The sequence below is a fragment of the Vicia villosa genome, linkage group LG7 (genome assembly GCF_029867415.1).
Source record: "Vicia villosa cultivar HV-30 ecotype Madison, WI linkage group LG7, Vvil1.0, whole genome shotgun sequence".
In the NCBI taxonomy this organism is placed as follows: domain Eukaryota; kingdom Viridiplantae; phylum Streptophyta; class Magnoliopsida; order Fabales; family Fabaceae; genus Vicia; species Vicia villosa.
The window spans coordinates 18,972,571-18,994,816 of record NC_081186.1 but is presented as its reverse complement, the minus strand read 5'-3'; the positions used below and the strand labels follow the sequence as shown (position 1 = coordinate 18,994,816).

At 37.0% G+C, this 22,246-nt stretch overlaps 1 protein-coding gene across 2 annotated transcripts; it reads left to right on the top strand.

Annotated features, from left to right (window-relative positions):
- Positions 1-1,454: 1,454 nt before the first annotated feature.
- On the top strand, positions 1,455-20,542 carry LOC131620355 (uncharacterized). Of its 2 annotated transcripts, XM_058891409.1 has the most exons (7): positions 1,457-1,806; positions 1,891-1,974; positions 3,469-3,609; positions 3,837-3,902; positions 19,081-19,248; positions 19,747-20,076; positions 20,217-20,542. In XM_058891409.1, the coding sequence occupies exons 1-7, from the start codon at positions 1,525-1,527 to the stop codon at positions 20,328-20,330; spliced, it is 1,185 nt and encodes a 394-aa protein (XP_058747392.1). In that variant the 5' UTR covers positions 1,457-1,524; the 3' UTR covers positions 20,331-20,542. The 2 variants fall into 2 exon arrangements, with proteins under 2 accessions (XP_058747391.1, XP_058747392.1); XM_058891408.1 differs by having other exon boundaries at positions 1,455-1,974.
- The last annotated feature ends 1,704 nt before the right edge of the window (positions 20,543-22,246 follow it).

The following is a 22,246-nucleotide window of genomic DNA, read 5'->3' as shown; positions in this document are numbered from 1 at the left end:
ACAACCAAAAATATGTACAAAAACAAATAACAAAAATAAATATATCAGACACGGAACAAAGGAGGGAGCAAATACCCAGATATGCTGCTGCACCCTCATCGGTCCCACTGGCCAGAAGTTCCTTTATACTGATTACACCCGGTTCTCTGACGATAACACCGCTTTCGTCAACGACAGGTCTCCCCGACCGATCCAATTTCCCAACCGGGGGAAGGCCCTGCACGAACTTCTGGAGGATGGCGTAATTCGCCTGAGCATCCTCATCCAAGTCTGAAATCTTAGTAATATACTGGTCGGTCCCATACTCAAAATGATCTCGGGACCAGAAAAACCTGAACTTTTGCCTACGGGCAGTAATAGGCTCTCCAATATCATTGGGCACCGGACGACCATGAATATCTAAGGTCGGCACTCGGGCAAAAACACTGTCGCGGGCCTCCCGAGACTGGGGACGGATAAGAAAGAAACGCGGCTTGTAGTTTTTCAGAGAATCGGAATAGGACTTAAAAATCTTCCTAGATTGCTTCAGGGACACCCACCCGAAACGACCGTCCCTTACCGTCCGCTGCACACAGAAGATGAAAAAGAACGAAAGGATCGTCACCGCTATTTTCAAGTGGGAACAGGTCAGCTCGAACGCCCGGATACAAGCGATCGCATTGGGATGAAGTTGCCCGGGAGCCACCTCCAAGTGGTTAAAAACAGCCATCTGAAACTCAGAAAAGGGGACGCGGAACCCCATCTCCCGAAAGACCACCTCATACATTGGGATCAAGTCGGGAGCGTACACATCACAGATACGGTCCTCCTCAGCGGGGATAAGGACTGACCACCCGTTCCTGGAGGCGTCCCCGGCAGAATCCACGTGACCCCCGATATCCAGTCTAGGGTTGTCATCACAACCTTACATTTATATTATGTAGATAATAGAATAAAAAAATATAAAATGCAACAAATTATTGGGTGGCGCCACATCACCCGTAATAAATGTCAAATCAATAATATTTAGTTATTTTTGCTAAAACTCTTTTCTATTCATGGAATAAGAAAAGTTTTAGTAATTTTATCAGAGAGCTTATAGTGTAATTTCCAGGTACTTTTGCTTTTATATATTAATAATAGATAATAATAGATTAATAATAGATTAATAATATATAATAGATTTAATTAATCGTAATAAATGAATATATGTAGGTTGTTAATTTTAATGTCCATATTTTAAATTTCTTATAATTGAAATTATAGAATCGAATGTATATTATTAGCTTATGTTTGTGACTATGTGAATGTTAACCAATTAAATTCAAACTTTATAATTGATAGTTTGATAAACATGTAATGTAAATCTACGGAAGAACCGGAAGATAACATGGATATCTAGTTTGCTTATAAATAGGAATTATAAATAGGAATGAAGGATTACTTAATATTTAAAACATGTATAATTAGGAAAGTGGGATATGAAACTTCTAAACAAACGAAATAACATTTAAATTGCACATTAATCAAAAAGCTCTTATTTCCATGGCGACCTGGCATTTTCTCAAACAGTTAACCTGCACACTTGGCGCCCATTCCACGGCCATATCCCGCCCTCTAATGCGCGCGTCACCTTCTTCTCTCTCAGTCTCATCACCACTTCATTTTCTCTTCAAACACCATCACAAAGTTAGTCACCATTGGCCTTCCCATAACATCCCAATCAAATTCAAAATTCATACCGTAGCAGCTTCTTCCACCGCTCTAGCACACAAGTCTTCAACTCCATATATTTCGGTTCTGATTCAGTGTCCTAAAGATAATGCAGTAATTACTTTGCTCTTTTCTTTCTTTCTTCCCTTGTTATTGTTGCTGAAATTTTTTACTTTAACTTTTCTCTGTGCTCACAAGGATGTGCTTGGAGAAGCTCTTTTGTGCTTTGGTGCAACTTCTGTTACCATGGATCATAATGATGGCAGTCAAACAATAGATGAGGTACTTATGAAGTTTTTTGATTTAATCATTTCAAACGTAGTGATTTTTTTTTATAATTTTGATTAAGGTTATCTGATTGAAGATTAGTTGATTCCTTCGGTAGAAATATGGAAAGCAATAAGGATGTGGAAAGGATATCATATAATCATGTTTTTCCTTGCACAAAAATTATGATTAGATATTTAGATAACAACTTATAAAACATTATTTGCTTCACTTCACTTTGAATCATTCCAAATTTTTTGTATGACCAAGTTCAATTGTTCAAAGAAATATCTAGAAGATTGTTTAAGACAATAGAATGATTTGTGAAGTTTACAAGCCAATCTTGAATTCCCTGATAAACAATTTTCTTTAATTTTAAAACTTTGGATGACCAAAACAATTATGGAGAAAACACATCATTAACTATTTCTCAAATGGCCATGGGTTATGAAAGACATTTAAAGTTTCTCAATGGATGTTAGTCCTTTTGAAGCAATATATGGCAGAAAACCACCCTCTATTTTGCAATATTTTTGTATGGAAGTGTTGGTAAGGCAGTTTAGTTGCAAGAGAATTGACAGGCCAAAGGCTCTAAGACAACCTAACGTATGTCGCGATCTCTGAACAATATGAATAAGAGAGCCGATCAAAGCAGACAGGATCCTGTGTTTAATATAGGGCAATTTGTTTTTATGTGGCTAACAAAATTAATCAGAAACTATCAACAATGTTTTAAGGCCCTTTTAAAGAGAAATGGAAGGAAGGTGTATTCAAGAAAAAGATAAAGATGGATATGAGTGGTAGGTTAGGGGAGAGACGTTTATGCTAAGTTGAAAAGGTTTGGGTCCCAAGAGGAGCAGGAGGAACATGGAAAGGGGAAGTGGTTAATGAAGAGGGAAACGGGAATTGTGGGCTGCTGCAGAAAAGTACTCTAGTCTATGGAGTTTGGCCTCTGGCTTGGGCAAGAGTTGCTGACGTTTTCATATTTACGCAGTCTTCTTATTTCATTTATTTATTGTCATTCACATTTTATTGTCACTTACAGTACTTTTCCGCCATTACAATTCCATGGCATGTGTTTGTCTTTATTTGTTAGTGTTATTTTGGATCGGGTTTGCTTCCGTATGATATCTGTCCTAATGAACAGGCTGTTAGGTTGTTGGATGACTAGATTTGGTTATAATTTATAAGCCAGCTAGATGTCCACTGTCCAGCACTATAAATAACTTAGTGTATTCAGATTCATTTAAGAACAGCACCTTACATTTTTCTGATTCATTTTCATCTATTCTACTTTCTCTCGAACTCTATTAGGAGGTTTGAAAATCTACAAGGTTCCAAACGACAATTGTTAGTATTTTCTGTAGGAGCCTAGTATCAGAGGAAAGGATATTTATTCTTCACACAATTCCTTTTTGCCGTATTTAATAAACATCTCTTAAATTTAATGTAGAAAGTAAGTAGTATTACTCATTTATGTGAGTTTTATAAGAATATTATTTTCTGCAGATTTGCATTACTTCTATCTATCCTGAAGGTGAGGATATAAATTTAAACATTTCCCATGCGTTTGATTCTATTGGTTTCAAGGAGAAACCAAGGTACGAAATTAAAGCTATCGAGGATGAGGACTGGATAAAGAGATCCCAGGTTAATGTGTTTTGCTTATTTTGTTTATATTCATTGTCTGTTCTCTTGTTATTTATTTAAACATTTTATTTTTCTTACACCAGCACTTTACTAGTTTGTTTCTTTTAATATATTTGAATGGTGTATGGTGTTTTCTATCTTTAGTTTCCCTAATATTGCTGAAGATTATACATGCTAGAACTTGTTTTTGAAAATAAATTATCGAACTCATCTATTTATGCTTACAGGAATCATTTCATCCAGTAGAAGTTACTAAAGGCTTGTGGGTGGTGCCCGAGTGGAGTACTCCGCCTGTATGACTATCTTAAACTTTATTTGTGGATAATTTGCTATGGTTGCTGATTATACATGTGAACTCTCTTTATTGTCCCTACTTCTATAAAAATTTGTGTTACATTTTTTTCCCTCTTAACTTGAATACTTTGGGTTAGGCTATGTTGGTCTGTTTGTTTTGCTTAAAAAGGAATAAAAATGAAGGATTGCACACCATATATTTTAGTCCATGCTTGATTTCTATTTTTGCAATGATAGAAATTAGAATCATAGATCAAAGCTAGAGGAGAAGATTATAACAAAACTCTAAAGTTCTGTTACTTAAAGAGTAAAGTACTCATTTTCTTATTTTCCTCCTAATTAAATTTTAATATATTTTATTTTATGATATAATATTATAATTATATCACATTCTTTATATGACCACCTCGAATAATACGGCAAAGTCGTAATTCAAGATGTAATTTCAAGAAGATTAGAACTTAGATTTAAATGAAAACTGAGATCTTTTTGTCATATGGAAACTAGAAACTTGATGTAGTGAAGGTTACAAAGGGGATTGAGGACCTTTGATAAGTAAAGGACGAAACACCACAAGTAAAATCGAAGTATCAAAGAAATACTCTTTTGTATCATCACTGCAATATGTGAATTATATTTTCAAATTGACTTTGAATTTCTGAACAATATTTCATTAAAAATACTGAGGTACGTCTTTAAAAGTCAGCAATAAAGGTGACATGAAAATACCTATACCCTAGGACAGTAGGAACACGACTCGCACCCTGAACATCGAAATAGAAAATACCTAAAGGATATTCAATTTATTATTAATACGACTGGAAAAAAGAGACTCTAACATGCTTTGCAAGATGACAAAACCCACACTATAATACAGTGTATTCATAGCAGACTGCTACGACCACTTACTGTTATGTAATTACTATAAGGTTGTTTTCTTTCAGTTACATTATCTTACAGCTCTTGTGGACAGCTATTGGGTTAGTCTAAACCCAACTAACTCTATAAATAAACTATAAGTGTACAACTTGGTTACAACTAAATTTAGTACAAGTTTGGAGTTTTTGCATTTTCTCTCAAAGTTCAGTCCTATGGGATTCTATCATGGTATCTGGAGAGGGTGTTATCGTCAAAAGCTCATATGTCTATAGACCTCTCTTCTGCTGCCACCAAAACCGCTGAAACCACTTGACGCTGGTATACAAACTTCAGTTCCTGCACAGAAACAGACCTAAATGAAATTGCGGTGGGGAACAATGGAATCTCAACAGAGTCATATGGTGCCGATCAGGTACTTTTTCGTTTTTGTTTTAATGACTCTAGAGAGAATTGGGGTAGAATGAACAATCTATAATTTGGGTTTGATTTAGACCAAATGGGTCAAGGTCAACTTAAATGTTAGTTTACTGGGGGAAGCACCTAGAAGTTGGCCTGAATTCAATTATGTGGGTCTATGTTTTAATTTTGAGCCTAATGAACAAAGTCCAAGAGAACAACCTAAGTGAAATAACAAAGATACAAAAGGTTCATCAGAACCCCTGTTCTTATGCGCAGAAAACAAAAGCTCACTCTTCGATTGTGTCAGGGGCAGGTTAAAGAGTTAGGTTTCATTATGGCTGTTATTAGAAAGTTTCTCAAAAAAGTAAATGGAAGATGGACAGTTGGTGTCTTGGATATCCGTCTAAACTTAACGGCTCAGATCTAAGGCAAAGTTAGTGTGATGGGGAAGGCACCTACAGTTTGGGCTGGAGTAGCACTAGCAGCATCAATTTAGCCAATTTGCTTTTTTCTTCTCCATTCTTTGCTGCTATTGGGCGGACTACTGGGCCCATCACTAATAACATGGTGAAGTTCAAGCCAGGATCATCATTTCTCTGGTGTTTGCAGTTGCAATATTTTCTGATTTACCTGTGTTTAATACTTTAATGTTACTAAAGAGAAAATCCCTGACAAAGCCAATGATGAGCATATAGTTCAGATTAGCTTTACCAGCCTCGAAGACAAATTTCTAGCAACATTCAATGCTTTTATGGCCAGAGTTGCTTATGAACGCTGTTGATGAAGCTCTCCCTTAATCTATAGTTTACTAAATTTTGTATATAATAGAGGAAGGGTTCGGGGAATCTGAACCGATGTTAGGTACTACTAGTTGAATGCTATTTCGGATCCATTACAAGTCAGCAAGCTAAGGCTCGGTCCTATTAGGTTCGCAAACGAATTAATATTTCTTTTGTTAGTAAGAAGGGTCTTAGAATGTGTGGATTGGGCCTAAGTCATCCATACATACCAGCTTGTAAGGTGAGGATTACCCCCACTTATGAATACAATTTAGGTGACTAGGAGCGGACCGCATTGAAGGCGGAAATTCCAACAAAGGGAAATAGATCCACTCCCAACCTCGAGGAGAAGGTTTTTTCATAAGGGGGTGGCATTGATAGGACACCAAGGCCCAGCATGTTTAGTGACCCAGTCATTAGGCCTGATTTACACAAGCACAATTTCTAGAAGATTGTAAAGGCAGAGAGAATAAGAATTAGTTAGTACCCTCCCTGATTTTAGGGGAAATTTAATTATATAAGAGAGGGAAGGGAAGTGAGTAATGCATGAAGGATAGAAAAACACTTAGAAAGGGGGGGTTTGAATAAGTGTAGCTTTAAAAACTTGACAGATAAAAATAAATTGCACAGTTATTTTTATCCTGGTTCGTTGTTAACTAAACTACTCCAGTCCACCCCCGCAGAGATGATTTACCTCAACTGAGGATTTAATCCACTAATCGCACGGATTACAATGGTTCTCCACTTAGTCAGCAACTAAGTCTTCCAGAGTCTTCTGATCACACACTGATCACTCCAGGAACAACTGCTTAGATACCCTCTAAGACTTTCTAGAGTTTTCTGATCCACACGATCACTCTAGTTACAACCTGCTTAGATAACCTCTAAGACTTCCTAGAGTATTCTGATCCACACGATCACTCTAGTTCCTTACAACTTAATGTAATCAATTCTAAGAGTATTACAATTGCTTCTTAAAAGCTATAATCACAAACTGTGATATTTCTCTTAACGTTTAAGCTTAATCTCACTAATATATTACAACAGCAATGTAGTGAGCTTTGATGAAGATGAAGATTCTGAGCTTTGAGTAGAACAGAGTTTCAGCAAGTTAATATGAGTTGTTTTGTTCAGAATCGTTAACCTTGCTTCTCATCAGAACTTCATATTTATAGGCGTTGGAGAAGATGACCGTTGAGTGCATTTAATGCTTTGCGTGTTCCGTACAGCATCGCATTTAATGTTATACGCTTTTGTCAACTACCTCGAGCCTTGTTCACGCTGTGTCTACTGACGTTGCCTTTAATAGCTTTTAACGTTCCTTTTGTCAGTCAGCGTAGCCTGCCACATGTACTTCCTTCTGATCTGATGCTTGTGAATACAACGTTTGAATATCATCAGAGTCAAACAGCGTGGTGCAAAGCATCTTCTGATCTTCTGACCTTGAAGTGCTTCTGTGCGTGATACCATCAGAACTTCATTGCTTCTGATCTCATGTTCTTCTGATGCTTCCATAGACCCATGTTCTGATTCTGCTTTGACCATCTTCTGATGTCTTGCCAGACCATGTTCTGATGTTGCATGCTGAACCCTTTGAGACAAAGCTTCTGAGCGCAGAATTATGCATACTCTTTATATATTTCCTGAAAAGGAAATTGCATTGGATTAGAGTACCATATTATCTTAAGCAAAATTCATATTATTGTTATCATCAAAACTAAGATAATTGATCAGAACAAATCTTGTTCTAACAATCTCCCCCTTTTTGATGATGACAAAAACATATATAAATGATATGAATTTGCGATCAGAAAGAGCAGACGGCAAAAGACAAATTACACAGCTATAGCATAAGCATATGAATATGTCTCCCCCTGAGATTAACAATCTCCCCCTGAGATAAATAATCTCCCCCTGAAATAAATACTCGAAGAACTTTAATAAAAGACTTCCCTGATTATTTCGGTAGAGACGATCACATAAGCTTCTGTCTTCAGAGAATTCATAGCTTCTGACTTCTGCTTCCATTGGACAGCTTCAGAACTAGAATTTCTTTAGATTCTTAGAACACTCACAGCTTCTGATTCCTGCTTCCGTTTAGGACAGCTTCAGAACTTGAATTTCTTTGATCTTCAGAACATTCACAGCTTCTGATTTCTGCTTCCATTTAGGACAGCTTCAGAACTTGAATTTCTTTGATCTTCAGAACATTCACAGCTTCTGATTTCTGCTTCCATTTAGGACAGCTTCAGAACTTGAGTTTTCTGGATCTTTAGAACATTCACAGCTTCTGATTTCTGCTTCCCTCGGATAGCTTCAGAGCTTTGAATTTCTACCAACATCACTTCATGCTAGATTTGTATCAGAACATTGTTGAATGTACCAGAGCATCATCAGAGCATCTCTACATCCTGAAATGTTACAGAACAAAAACTAAACGACAAAAGTCAGCATGAACGAGTCAGAACATAAAATGTATATTAGAACACATGATATGTATCAGAGCCATATAGGCTAAAATAATGTATCAGAGCAAATAGAATTTTGTCAGAGCAAATAGACAAATATGGATCAAATTCTATTATCAGTGCTTCTGATTCATTCTTCTTTCTTGCTTCTGATTTCTGAAGCTTGACAGCACTCAGCTTGCTTCAGTTTCCATGAGCTTATTCTTTTTACAGAATAACACTTCTTATGGTTTTGCTTCTTGTGTTTGCTTTGAAGATTCTCTTCACTTCTTTATACCTGCAAAACACTTAAACCATATAGAACTTGCAGTTCTTGTTAGTAAAAGCAACTGATTAAATCAAATCATTTATCACATATTTCTCCCCCTTTTTGTCATATCATCAAAAAACAGAAAAGAATCAGAGACAAACAAAAAGAAACACACGGAGGAAGAAGATGATTTCATTGAAGTTCAAACAGCAGGTACAGAAGTACATGAAGATAAGTAAGATCAGATGCACAAAAACAGATGCAACGAAAAAGAAACAACACAGACTCAATCTAAGATGGCCCTAGCCTTGACAAGATCTTGGCCAGCATCTCTTGAACCTCATTGTTGTGTCCATCTTGCCTCACCATGAAAGCTCTATACTCAGCATTGAGTGAGCTTTGCTCATCCTGTCTCTTCTGAATTTCTTCCAGAGTCCTTGCAAGACGAGAAGATTCATCAGAAGAAGCTTCACCGCTTTCAACCACAGGAATAGCAACTTGATCTGTAGCTTCCATGGATAGATCATTTGCAGGGATTTCCTCAACATGATCTGATTCAGCAACATGATCTTCAACATCTGCTTCTTGCATAGAAGCATCTCCATATTCTGCAGCAGGAATTTCCGAGTCTCCATTCTCAAGTGCCTGAAGAATGGCAGCTAGATTCTTGGGAGCAGAAGGACCTTCAACTTCTGGTGGGTCAACAACTTCTGGAATGACCAAGCTTGGGTCTTTCTCAGAAGGGTTTTCCCTCAGATAGTTAAAGAGAGTCTTAACGTCTCCGAGCAGAACAGGATAATCAGGAATAAAGATAACAATATCCCTGCATGGATTTGCTTCCATTTCAGCAGCCAGTCTTAATTGTTCCATCTCATCCAAGAAGGGCTTCTCTTCCAACAGATGTCTTCCTTTGAGACTAGCAAACCAGAAGTCTTCATAATTCCTTAGAATTCCACGAGGCCGTGGGGCAGCAGCCACAAGTCTTTTCTGTACTCCCATTGCTTCTTCTTGAAACACCTTGCGAAATCTTTTCCAGATATTTCTTGTAGAAACATCATTCAGACCATTTAGGAAGGCTTCCTTCAGAAGGTCTAAGTCATTGATTACTTCATATCTGAAAAGTTCCAGGTAGGTAGAGAGTTCAGGTTCAGGCGGATTGAGGGTGAATTTGTAGTTCGGGTAGAGAGGACAAAAAGGTTTTGATTTTCTGGTAGGTAAGGGATTGGATACAGAAGGTGGAGGTGCGGTGGATGAGGAGGAGGGAATAGCTGAGAGAATGATTGATGAGGATGGATTATTTGTAAAGGGAATTGGTGAGAAAGTCTTATCAGAAGGAGTTGGGGGAAGAATATTTAGAGGAGTGGGATTTAGAATGGGAGAGGAGGAGGTTGATGGAGAAAGATTTGGTAAGGTGAAGTTTATTTTTGGTTCAGATGGAGGTGATTGGAAGGATGGTTTAGGGACAGAGGGAGGTGGAGTAAAAACCTGCCTGGAGATTTGCACAGAAGAAGAAGATCTGGTTCTGCGAAAGGAATCTCTAATCCTTTTCTCCCTTCGTTCTTCAGAGTCCACCTTGTCAGGATCAAAGGTGACTCTCAACTTCTTGGCTTTCTTAGCCTCATCTTCTCGGGCTTTTCTTTTAAACCTAGCCTTTTGTTCCTTCTGATCCTTCTTCAAAAGGTCAGCCTTGGACGGAAGTACTCTGCCACGGATCCAAGCAGGATCAATATCTGATTGCTTCCTAACACAATCTTCCAGGTGAGACTTGACAACCTGATGCAGTTCTTCTTGAAACAAGGAGGCAAAACCTTCAACAGCAACTCTTCTTGAGAGAATGTCAGGAAAGCTTGGGCACACAGAAGGTACATTTTGAATGAGTTCTAATCTGAACAAATCCACACCATTAAAAATGGGACCTTGAACTACTCCAAGCAAATGGGATGCATTGAGTTTTCTGATGGAGTCCAGCACTTTGCTTTCAGTAAGAATGTCTGAAATCATTCTTCCAAACGGAATAGTCGTTCTTGAAAGATGAGGGTACTTCGCCCTTTCCTGTTCTCTTGACTCAAGGATTGAAGTCTTCAGATTTTCAAACAGAATGTGAGAAATGTTGATCTCAGTCTTTTTGCCAATGCAGAAAAGAGTGTGCTTGTGATCTGGACTGATGTAAGAAGAGGAGAGCATCCTTTTTCTGTGGTGAAGAGAACCCAGAATAATCTCAGCCCATACTCTATAAAATGGCCTCAAGGTGCCTGTGTTATTCGAGTCAATCCCAGAAGACTAAGAGATTTGTTTTTCAACTATCGACCAATCAACAGATGCATGTCGAAAACCAGACCAACCTTCTTCATCATTCAAATTGTATAGCTTCCTGATCAGTTTTTCAGAGATAACCACTTCATGCCCTAGCACGAATGAAATGATGGCCGTTGGGGTAACCGTTGCATGTACCCAGAAATCCTTCACAAGATCAGGATAAATTGGACCAACCAATCTATTAAGGTACTTGGACCATCCTTGCTCAAAGATTCTTGCATCACACTTAAAGCCATTCGCTTTAAGATTGTTTAAGTCCATAGCAGTTTCACATAAAACCTCCAAGTCCTTCGTGGGTATCAAGCAAGTTTTCAAAGGAGCATATTCATAATTTCGTAGAAGGATTTGTGAAGAAGTAAGTCTTTCTTTTGAGGAAGATGAACAAGAGGAAGAGTTCATGATGATTATGTCGTAAGATTAGAACAAAGACTAGGGTTTGAAAAAGAAAAACAGATGCAGCGAAAAAAAATGTACAACAAAATAGAGAGACGGAGAAAAGAATGAAGTTGAAGCGGGCTATTTAAAAGATTTGAAAATAACTTAAATCATTTTGCGTTAAATGAGAAATGACATTAGGAGAGATAGCATGGTAAATGAAATGATTTAATACAGTTACCTAGGTCGGCGTCTTTTCAACTGCACGCTTCGTACTGACCGTAGAGACACGTGTTCATCATCAGATAATGGATGACAGGTGTGAAATATTCAATAGGCTTTACGCCTTCTGATTCCGATCACTGCTTCTGAATTGATCAAGTTTCTCTTCTAGAAACACTCCTTCTGAAGTGTGCTGATATAAATCTGAATGATCTTCTGATCCATTACTTCTGATATACACAGCTTCTGGAGATTCACTTCTTTGTTCTGCAGCTTCTGATAAGATAAAACTGTATCTGCAGAAATTCTTAAGCTGCTTTGTTTCATCAGAAACAAGTTTATCATCAAACCAGATATTTATTGATTCGTCCACAATCAATGTTTTCAATATTGTATATTCTGTAGCACTTAGAGCATTCAGAATAATCAAGAACGAAACACCATTGCTTTAGAAACAAACAAAACAAATGGTTTCAAGACTAATAAACTTTCTTTTCTGATCTCCTACAAACATAGTTTCTTCAACAGATTTAAGTACCAGAACTTGGAAGACAGTCCTTCTTCCCTTCAAGTGTTGAGACCAACTTGAGTCCAGGTGACATGACATGTTGACTTTTATCTTCTTTGTTGCCAAGAGAATCTGCAAAAGAAATAGTCTTTTTCTTTGGTACCCACATCTTCTTGGGTCCTTTCTTGTTAGTTCTCCTCAAGTTCTGATTGAACTTAGGTTTAACATTGTAAGCAGAAGGAGGAACAGCATGATAATTCTTAATGTGAGTTTCATGATATTTCCTAGGTTGTGTCACATGCTTTTTGGTGTGTGTTATGTGAAAACTTTGAGCATGTGAAGTGTGCCTAATATCATGGGAGTGGCCATACTTGAACTGATCATACAATGACTTGTATGTGAATTTCATTTCATCAACAGGTTCAAGTTTGTATGGGGTTTCACCCTCAAAACCAATGCCAACTCTTTTGTTTCCAGACACAGCATATATCATAGAAGCTAGCTGACTTCTGCCAATACTTCTAGATAAGAACTTCCTGAAACTTAAATCATATTCTTTCAGAATATGGTTTAGACTAGGAGTGGATTTTTCTGAATCAGAAGGAGATCCAACATTATTGGATAATTTTAAAAGTTTTTCTTTTAATTCAGAATTCTCCAACTCAAGCTTCTTTGTTTCAAATTCAAATAGCTTTTTCAGCTTTTTGTATTTGAGACTAATCTGAGACTTGAATGCCAGAAGTTCTGTTAGACCGGAAACTAACTCATCTCTAGTAAGTTCAGAAAATACCTCTTCAGAATCTGATTCTGATGTAGATTCTGATCCGTCATCTTCTGTCGCCATCAGCGCACAGTTAGCCTGCTCATCTTCAGAGTCTGAATCATCTTCTGACTCATCCCAGGTTGCCATAAGACCTTTCTTCTTATGAAACTTCTTCTTGAGATTTTCCTTCTGAAGTTTTGGACATTCATTCTTGAAGTGTCCAGGCTCATTGCATTCATAGCACATGACCTTCTTCTTGTCAAATCTTCTGTCATCAGAAGATTCTCCACGTTCAAATTTCTTTGAACTTCTGACGCCTCTGAACTTCCTTTGCTTGTTCTTCCAGAGTTGATTTAGCCTTCTGGAGATCAAGGACAGTTCATCTTCTTCTTCAGATTCTGATTCTTCAGGATCTTCTTCTCTAGCCTGAAAAGCGTTAGTGCATTTCATGATATTGGATTTTAATGCAATAGACTTACCTTTCTTTTGAGGCTCGTTTGCATCCAGTTCAATTTCATGACTCCTCAGGGCACTGATCAGCTCTTCCAAAGAGACTTCATTTAGATTCTTCGCAATCTTAAATGCAGTTACCATAGGACCCCATCTTCTGGGTAAGCTTCTGATGATCTTCTTTACGTGATCAGCCTTGGTGTATCCCTTGTCAAGAACTCTCAATCCAGCAGTAAGAGTTTGAAATCTTGAAAACATCTTTTCAATGTCTTCATCATCCTCCATCTTGAAGGCTTCATACTTCTGGATTAAAGCGAGAGCTTTAGTCTCCTTGACTTGAGCATTTCCTTCATGAGTCATTTTCAAGGACTCATATATGTCATAGGCCGTTTCCCTGTTAGATATCTTCTCATACTCAGCATGAGAGATAGCATTCAGCAAAACAGTTCTGCATTTATGATGATTCCTGAAAAGCTTCTTCTGATCATCGCTCATTTCTTGCCTTGTCAGCTTTACGCCACTGGCATTTACCGGATGTTTGTAACCATCCATCAGAAGATCCCATAGATCACCATCTAGACCAAGAAAGTAACTTTCCAGTTTATCTTTCCAGTATTCAAAGTTTTCACCATCAAATACCGGCGGTCTAGTATAACCATTGTTACCGTTGTGTTGCTCAGCAGAGCCAGATGTAGATGTAGACTTTGCAGTTTCATCAGCCATCTTTTACTGAAGCGTTTTTCTCTTTCTGAATCTTTTCTAAACACGGTTAAGTGCTTGCACCTTAGAACCGGCGCTCTGATGCCAATTGAAGGATAGAAAAACACTTAGAAAGAGGGGGTTTGAATAAGTGTAGCTTTAAAAACTTGACAGATAAAAGTAAATTGCACAGTTATTTTTATCCTGGTTCGTTGTTAACTAAACTACTCCAGTCCACCCCCGCAGAGATGATTTACCTCAACTGAGGATTTAATCCACTAATCGCACGGATTACAATGGTTCTCCACTTAGTCAGCAACTAAGTCTTCCAGAGTCTTCTGATCACACACTGATCACTCCAGGAACAACTGCTTAGATACCCTCTAAGACTTTCTAGAGTTTTCTGATCCACACGATCACTCTAGTTACAACCTGCTTAGATAACCTCTAAGACTTCCTAGAGTATTCTGATCCACACGATCACTCTAGTTCCTTACAACTTAATGTAATCAATTCTAAGAGTATTACAATTGCTTCTTAAAAGCTATAATCACAAACTGTGATATTTCTCTTAACGTTTAAGCTTAATCTCACTAATATATTACAACAGCAATGTAGTGAGCTTTGATGAAGATGAAGATTCTGAGCTTTGAGTAGAACAGAGTTTCAGCAAGTTAATATGAGTTGTTTTGTTCAGAATCGTTAACCTTGCTTCTCATCAGAACTTCATATTTATAGGCGTTGGAGAAGATGACCGTTGAGTGCATTTAATGCTTTGCGTGTTCCGTACAGCATCGCATTTAATGTTATACGCTTTTGTTAACTACCTCGAGCCTTGTTCACGCTGTGTCTACTGACGTTGCCTTTAATAGCTTTTAACGTTCCTTTTGTCAGTCAGCGTAGCCTGCCACATGTACTTCCTTCTGATCTGATGCTTGTGAATACAACGTTTGAATATCATCAGAGTCAAACAGCGTGGTGCAAAGCATCTTCTGATCTTCTGACCTTGAAGTGCTTCTGTGCGTGATACCATCAGAACTTCATTGCTTCTGATCTCATGTTCTTCTGATGCTTCCATAGACCCATGTTCTGATTCTGCTTTGACCATCTTCTGATGTCTTGCCAGACCATGTTCTGATGTTGCATGCTGAACCCTTTGAGACAAAGCTTCTGAGCGCTGAATTATGCATACTCTTTATATATTTCCTGAAAAGGAAATTGCATTGGATTAGAGTACCATATTATCTTAAGCAAAATTCATATTATTGTTATCATCAAAACTAAGATAATTGATCAGAACAAATCTTGTTCTAACAATGCATTGCGAAACATTGTTAGAGTTGATTAGGAGAGTTTTCTCTCGGGTTAGGAGCATTGTGCTCTGGGTCGGAGTTCTTTTGAAATCTGGTTTATCTCTTTCATTCTGGTATATAATGAAAAAAAAATTAAGAAAAAAATTTGAGTAAATAATAAACACATTTTCTTCTTTTGATTTTCTGGGTTCTATCATGATCCCACTTTGTTTAGGTCAGTAGTGGGGGCTCTCCAATCTGCCACTATCACTAGACCTGAGGTCAGTTATTCCGTGAATAAGGTGTGGCTTTTCATGGAAAATCTTTGGATTCCCACTGGCAGGCAGTGAAAAGCTATGTACTTCAACTGCATCCTGCATCATTTCAATAACTATACACTTTACATGGGTACTGTGATGCAGACTGGGCTGCTGACCCTTATGATGGCAGGTCTAGCTATGGCTCAGCCGCTCAGCTATCTACTGTTGTAGCTAGATCAAGTGGAAACTGTGGTAGCTAGATCAAGTGCAAAAGATGAACACAGAAGTCTTGCCTTAACTACTGCTGGTATACTTTGGCTCTAAACTCTTCTTCATGATCGCAAAGTTTCCTCAGCTTCCCCTGTCATTTTCTGTGACAACGAAAGTACAGTTGCTATGGCTCACAATCCTATTCTCCTTGCTAGAACTAAACACATGTTGATAGATCTGTTTTTTGTATGAGAGAAAGTTCTAGCCAAGCAACTGCAGGCTGTGCACAATCCTGGGACTGATCAGAATGCAGACATTCAGACCAAACCTCTTCTAATGACAAGTTTCTTGCCTTCAGGTCCAAGCTCAAGGTAGTTCCTCTGTCATCACCTTGATCTTGTGGGGGTTTATGCCAGATAAGATGATTCTAGTTGCTTTTCTTCCCTTTCTGTTTGCCGCATCAGCATAACAAACCAACAGTTAGTTATGATTGAGTTTAGATTAAGACACCTAGATTCAGCTATGACTAAATCATAACAATCATTTGTAACATTTTTCACAAAGAATGAAAGATATTTTCTCTCATATAACACTAATAACTCAAAATGGCCACCCTGAGGTGAAAAGTAAAATTTTGCAATGATAGTTGGAATTTTAGAAAATTGTGTAGGCAACACTAAACAGTCCTTGCAGAATAACATGCCCTGCTGCAGTGAAAAATTAGGAGGGGTGTGAGGCTACAGTTTTACTTGCTGGATCCATTGTCTTATTCCTCCATCTGCTGCAATTTCCTTCCCCCACTATTCCACTAAAGTTAAGGCTGCATACATTCTGTCAGGATAAAGATCAACAGCTCTGTTTGAACTCCTTGACTTTTACTGCACTTCAAATCTTAGCCTAATAACTTTGAATTCCATTTAAATTGATCCTCCCCCATAATTCCTTGGTCAGTCAAAAGTTTCATATTCCTTTGGTTGGATCTGATAAATAATATTCTGGTCTAACTTGATAATGAAATGCTTCCCAATGAGGCAATGCCTCCATTTTTGTACTGCCAACACTATTTCCGTTAGCTCTGTCTTTTACACAAACTCTTGTTAAGACCCTCAGTGACAATAAAAAAGAGACTGGTATTCCCTCTTCTTTCAGTGTTGCTCCCATCTCTTGAGGTATCAGCTTCAGTAATATCTTGTTTCGTGAAATCTAGGACTACTTAGGTAGAGATGTCATGGTTTCCTTGAGCTGGTTGAAGAACTTTTCAGCCTCCTCTCACCAATGAAAACTATCATTTCTCAGTAGCTTTCTAAGAAGTTGGGCAAGCACCCGAAATCCCTCTACAGATCATTTATATTATTTTGTAAGCCCCAAAAATCCTTGCAGTCCTTTCACATCTTTTGAGACTGGCCACTTGACCATAGGCTCCGACACCTTTGGGTCAGAAGAAACCCTTTGGATAGAAACTACATGTTCTAATCAATGAAGCACGGACACGATACGAGTATCGGATACGATACGTATCCGATACGGCGATACGTTATTAATTGAATAATACAAGATACGATACGTTTAAGATACGCATATAAAAATTATAATAAAATATTTAGTTAAATTATAGTCTAACAAAACCACTCTCATAATAGAACTTTCAATACATAACTATATTACTAAAAAATATTAAATCTAAGATATTGGTATAGTATCAATGTTGGAAAATGTTAGTCATATAAATAGCCACTAATAATAGCCACTAATGATCAATATTATTGGAATTGAAAACTTAGCATAGTTATTATTAATAGTTATTGCCTATTACTTTTATGATAACGTACAACTATTGCCTAATATGCCTAATAGGAAGTCCCAACTAATGATGAATAATGATGAATTTAATTAAATAAGATATTAAAAATTGATAAAAAAAATTATTGGAATATAAATATTAGGAAAGAATTAAATAGGGAAATAAATAATCACTATTCAAAAATAAAAAAATAAATGAAGAGTCATTAAAAAAATAAAATCTGCAAAAAAAAATTGAAGATCACGTATCGGGACGTATCGGAAGCGTATCGCAGCCGTATCGGATTTTTTTTATTTTTTATTTTTTTTAAAAAATTCGGATACTCCTTCGATACGTATCGGTAGCGTATCGGAGCGTATCGGCGTATCAGAGCGTATCGGATACGATACGACAGGGATTTTGAAGTATCGGTGCTTCATAGGTTCTAATATATTCAGCTTTTAACACCCCAAAATCTCTCTTCTTTTTATTCACTACCAACTTATGTTTTTTGTAGCAATTGAAACACTTTTCTCTGTTGTAACACACGACTCCTCTCATCTCTATTGTATATTAATGTCATCCAAAAATATTAACAAATTTCCTCATAAATGGTCAGTACCTCATTCATTAAAACCTGGAAGGTTGAAGGTGCATTGGTTAAGCTAAATTGCATTACCAAATACTCATAATGGCGTTGTGCGTTCGGAAAGCTGTTTTAGATATATCTTCCTCCTTCATTCCAATTTGGTGGTAGCTTGATTTGAATTTCAACTCAGAAAAGTTATTGCATCTGCCAAATCATTTAGCATTTCATCAATAAGAGGAACAGGAAATTTGTTGGGAATCATGCTTTATTCAGTGCCCTATAAACCACCCAAACACGAACTGTCATTCTCTTTTATTAAGATGTCTGAGTTAAAATAGGGATTGTTATTATGCCTTACAGTACATGTTATTAACATATCACCTATCAGTTTCTCAATTTTATTTTTGGAAATAGGCATGAGGATCAGAATTGTTTCTCCTTCTACCATATGGTCATGTTCCCTTCCAAGTGGCAACTTTTAGTGCAGATTGAAATTCCTGGTAACTCAAACAACGAAGTTGTGCACTATCGGACCGAACTCTAATACCATGTTGATTGGTTATAGGTAAAGGAAGGGCGAGAATAAGGACTTTAAATATGATGTGCACTATGATAACTTGGTGCAAAGGACTAAACATTAACCTCTATTTATAGGGAAACACATCGTGATAATACTTACGTAATATGAAAACTAATCTTCAAAGATACTCTAAGATAATAAACTAATCATATGAGATAGTTCAAGATATTCAAATATAAAATCAAGGTATTTATGAGGTATTTTATATATTCTAACGAGTTTATATTTGTCGTCCGAAGAGTTGTATTGTGTTTATCAGGTACTGGGATGCTTGGTTTGTTTCTTAGAGAGCATTAGATTTAACCCAATGCTCAAAATGTAATTGAATTTCTTCTGACCAATTCTCAATTTTGCATAGGATGTTCAAGCAACAAATATAATTCTCAATCCTGGACATGCTTTTGGAACAGGAGAACATGCCACCACTAAACTTTGTCTATTACTCTTGCATGATTGTATAACTGGAGGAGAATACATCTTAGACTATGGCACAGGCTCTGGAATTCTTGCGATTGCTGCTCTTAAGGTATTCAATTGAATGTCAGCATACTACAGAGTTGAACATAATTGAAACAAACTGTTTAAAAGTAAGCATAGACCACAGTAGCGGTCTTTAGTTTTATGTTCAATCTCAGAAAGCTGGACAGTGCAGTCCTGAATTCTGGTTTTCCTCCTTATGATGACCCCTACCTATGTTCTTAGTTGCTTCTCTTCAAAATGCCCCCAATTTTATAAGCAACAAGTCTCAAGATGTCAGTTTTTATGTACTTTCAGTACTTGTTATTTTGTGGTGGTATCTTGAGCAAAAGAAAATATTTTGGCTGTAAACGTCATTGGTAACTACTGTATAGGCTACTACTTACATTGGTTAATGAGGGAAATGAAGCCCAAATACTGGTAGTCGTCTCATACTGCTCCATATGTACTCAAAAAGTATCAAATACTTTAACAGTTTTTCAGTATTGTTTATATTATGTATAGCTGAATCTTCGTTTCCTATTTTGACGTGCTTTTGTACTATTAGTTTGGTGCTTCCTTAGCAGTTGGAGTTGATATAGATGCAGAAGCAATTGCATCAGCATATCAAAATGCCGCCCTAAACAACATTGGACCAGACAGAATGCAACTGCAGCTAATTGCTAGTGAAAATACTTTATCCTCCAAGGGTGACGAGACATCTGGAGTTGTTGAGGGTGAAAACACTAGTGAGATACAAACTGTTAATGACAAGGATAAGTATGATGTGGTCATTGCAAATATACTCTTAAATCCTCTATTAGATAATGCTGAGAAAATTATCTCTTGTGCAAAGCCTGGAGCAATTATTGCTCTCTCTGGTATATTATCTGAACAGGTAACTTAGTTAATGCAATTATTGATTTTCTTTTTCAAAAGGCAGCCATCTGTTAATTGTCACCTAGGATGTTCTGCTGGGCTGAATTGGTTTTCAATTATATGGTGCACAAGAGTTCATTGTCGTTGTGTTTTATGCAGGTTCATCACATCATAGAAAAATATTCCCCATTCTTAGAAGGCATAGAAGTTTCCAAAATGGATGACTGGGCCTGCGTGAGTGGTAGAAAAAGTAGGAATTTGAATGCATGCTGACTCATGCCTATAAGTGATCAATTTCGATGTTTGATAATTCTTGGCCAACTTCTCAACGATGACAGTGACACTCATCATATTTTGTATGTTGAGAGGTAGGGATGCATAAAGTTATTTTAAATCTTATGATAAATTCCAAGGTGTTCCCTTGTTTGTAGGATATGCATTGTGTTCCCTTTGAAATGAATTCTAAATCTTATCACATGTTCCAAGCAGTGATGTGTATATGCAGGATCTATTTAAAAACTCATTTTAAGAGTCTATCACCTGATGTTTTTACACCGTAAAAAAACTGTTACCGAAAATACACCTATCGATTATTGTTAATGAGGAGAAACCATTGGTCATAAATAAATCAATGATCATTTTGTCCTGATATTGTTGAGGTTGAGCAATAGGAGGGGATGTAATGACAGTCAAAGACATGCTGATGAGCATCATCAGAATGTCAGCGTCAAATTTTGGTGGTGGGTGGAACTGGCAGGAAGAGCAGGAGATGGAAGGAAAGTCTACCAAATTTCTTGAACTGGGTAGCCGGTCATATGATATGAGTAGTGTATATTTAGACCCTTTGAAGCAAAACTTGTTGCAATATCATAAACATGAACGTTAGAATGAGAGTTAATGTTGTACCAAAAAAGAGTTCATCAAATTTATAAAAGCAATAGATAGCAAATATAATTGGCCCTGAATCTTGAAATAAGTTAGGGGGATCGCTCATTACCCACATAATATTTCTCTCAAATTTTGTATATATTCGATAGAGTAATGCTATTTAGTACGAAAACATTTAAATAAGAAACACAAGAATGTACACGTGGCATTAATTTAGTGGATATTTTAAAATTTATTTTTAATTTAATTTCCTTTTTAATAGGAATCATGGGGTGGTTATGATATTGAATGATTGAGATTTATTCTTGTCTTTCTTGTTTTAATATTTTCTTAACATTAAGCATTTTCCTATTCGAAAATGCACATCTCATAGCGTCCAGAGATCTAGACGCACCATTCAATATGTCTGACCAAGTTCATCCGCAAATACTTCCAATGTATAAAGAAAATTTCTTTTTCCACTCTTATGGTGTGGTTCACACCTCTGAAAATTCGAAATTTTCAGAAATTTTCGTAGATGTATTTCTGAATGCACATTTGGCTCATTTTGTGAAAAATTGATCGGGAGATGTATCTATGAATATTGTTAGAACAAGAAATGTTTCGATCAATATTCTTAGTTTTGATGATAATATTATATATGAATTTTGTATAAGACAATGTGGTACTCTAATTCTTTACGTTTTCCATTTCAGAAAAAGTCTAAAAGAGTATGCACAAAATCAACATTCAGAAGCTCTGACCCAGAAGATCTGGATGGCTTCATCAGAACATGGACTGGCAGACATCAAAAAATGGTCTTGAAGAAATCAGAACATGATCTAGAAAGCATCAGAAGATGGCAGTCAGAAGCAAAACTCTGAAGATCTGATGGTATCACGTGTAACGCCCGGAAAATAAGTATATGCTTAATTTGGACGTTTGTGACGTTTATTGGAATTTTACCGTTTTTGGAGTCGTTTCAGTCGGTATTAGTTCGGGATGGCGGACTAATATTTAATTGAAGGTTTTCATATTTTTGGTACTAGAAATATTATTAAGGTAATATTCCGCGTTTTGGGGCGTTTGAACGATATTTGAGCGTATGGGCATTTTGGTCATTTCCGCGGGATAAATATTTTCTTTATAAGAAAGAGATATTTGTGAGAAAGGAAAAAGGATGGAAAGAAAAAGGAAAGAAAGAAGAGAAGAGAGGAAGAAGAAGAGCAAAGGGGAAAAACAAGAGAAAGTGGAGGATTCTCAACCGAATCGATTGCCGATCGTCACAATAGCAAGGTAAGGGGGTGAATCTAATTTATCTT

Excerpts from the sequence above, each read along its gene's own strand:
- LOC131620355 (XM_058891408.1), top strand. The coding sequence starts at position 1,525 with ATGGCGACCTGGCATTTTCTCAAACAGTTAACCTGCACACTTGGCGCC. Across the intron at positions 19,249-19,746 it reads TTGCGATTGCTGCTCTTAAG|TTTGGTGCTTCCTTAGCAGT; the intron begins GTATTCAATTGA and ends TTGTACTATTAG. Across the intron at positions 20,077-20,216 it reads CTGGTATATTATCTGAACAG|GTTCATCACATCATAGAAAA; the intron begins GTAACTTAGTTA and ends TGTTTTATGCAG.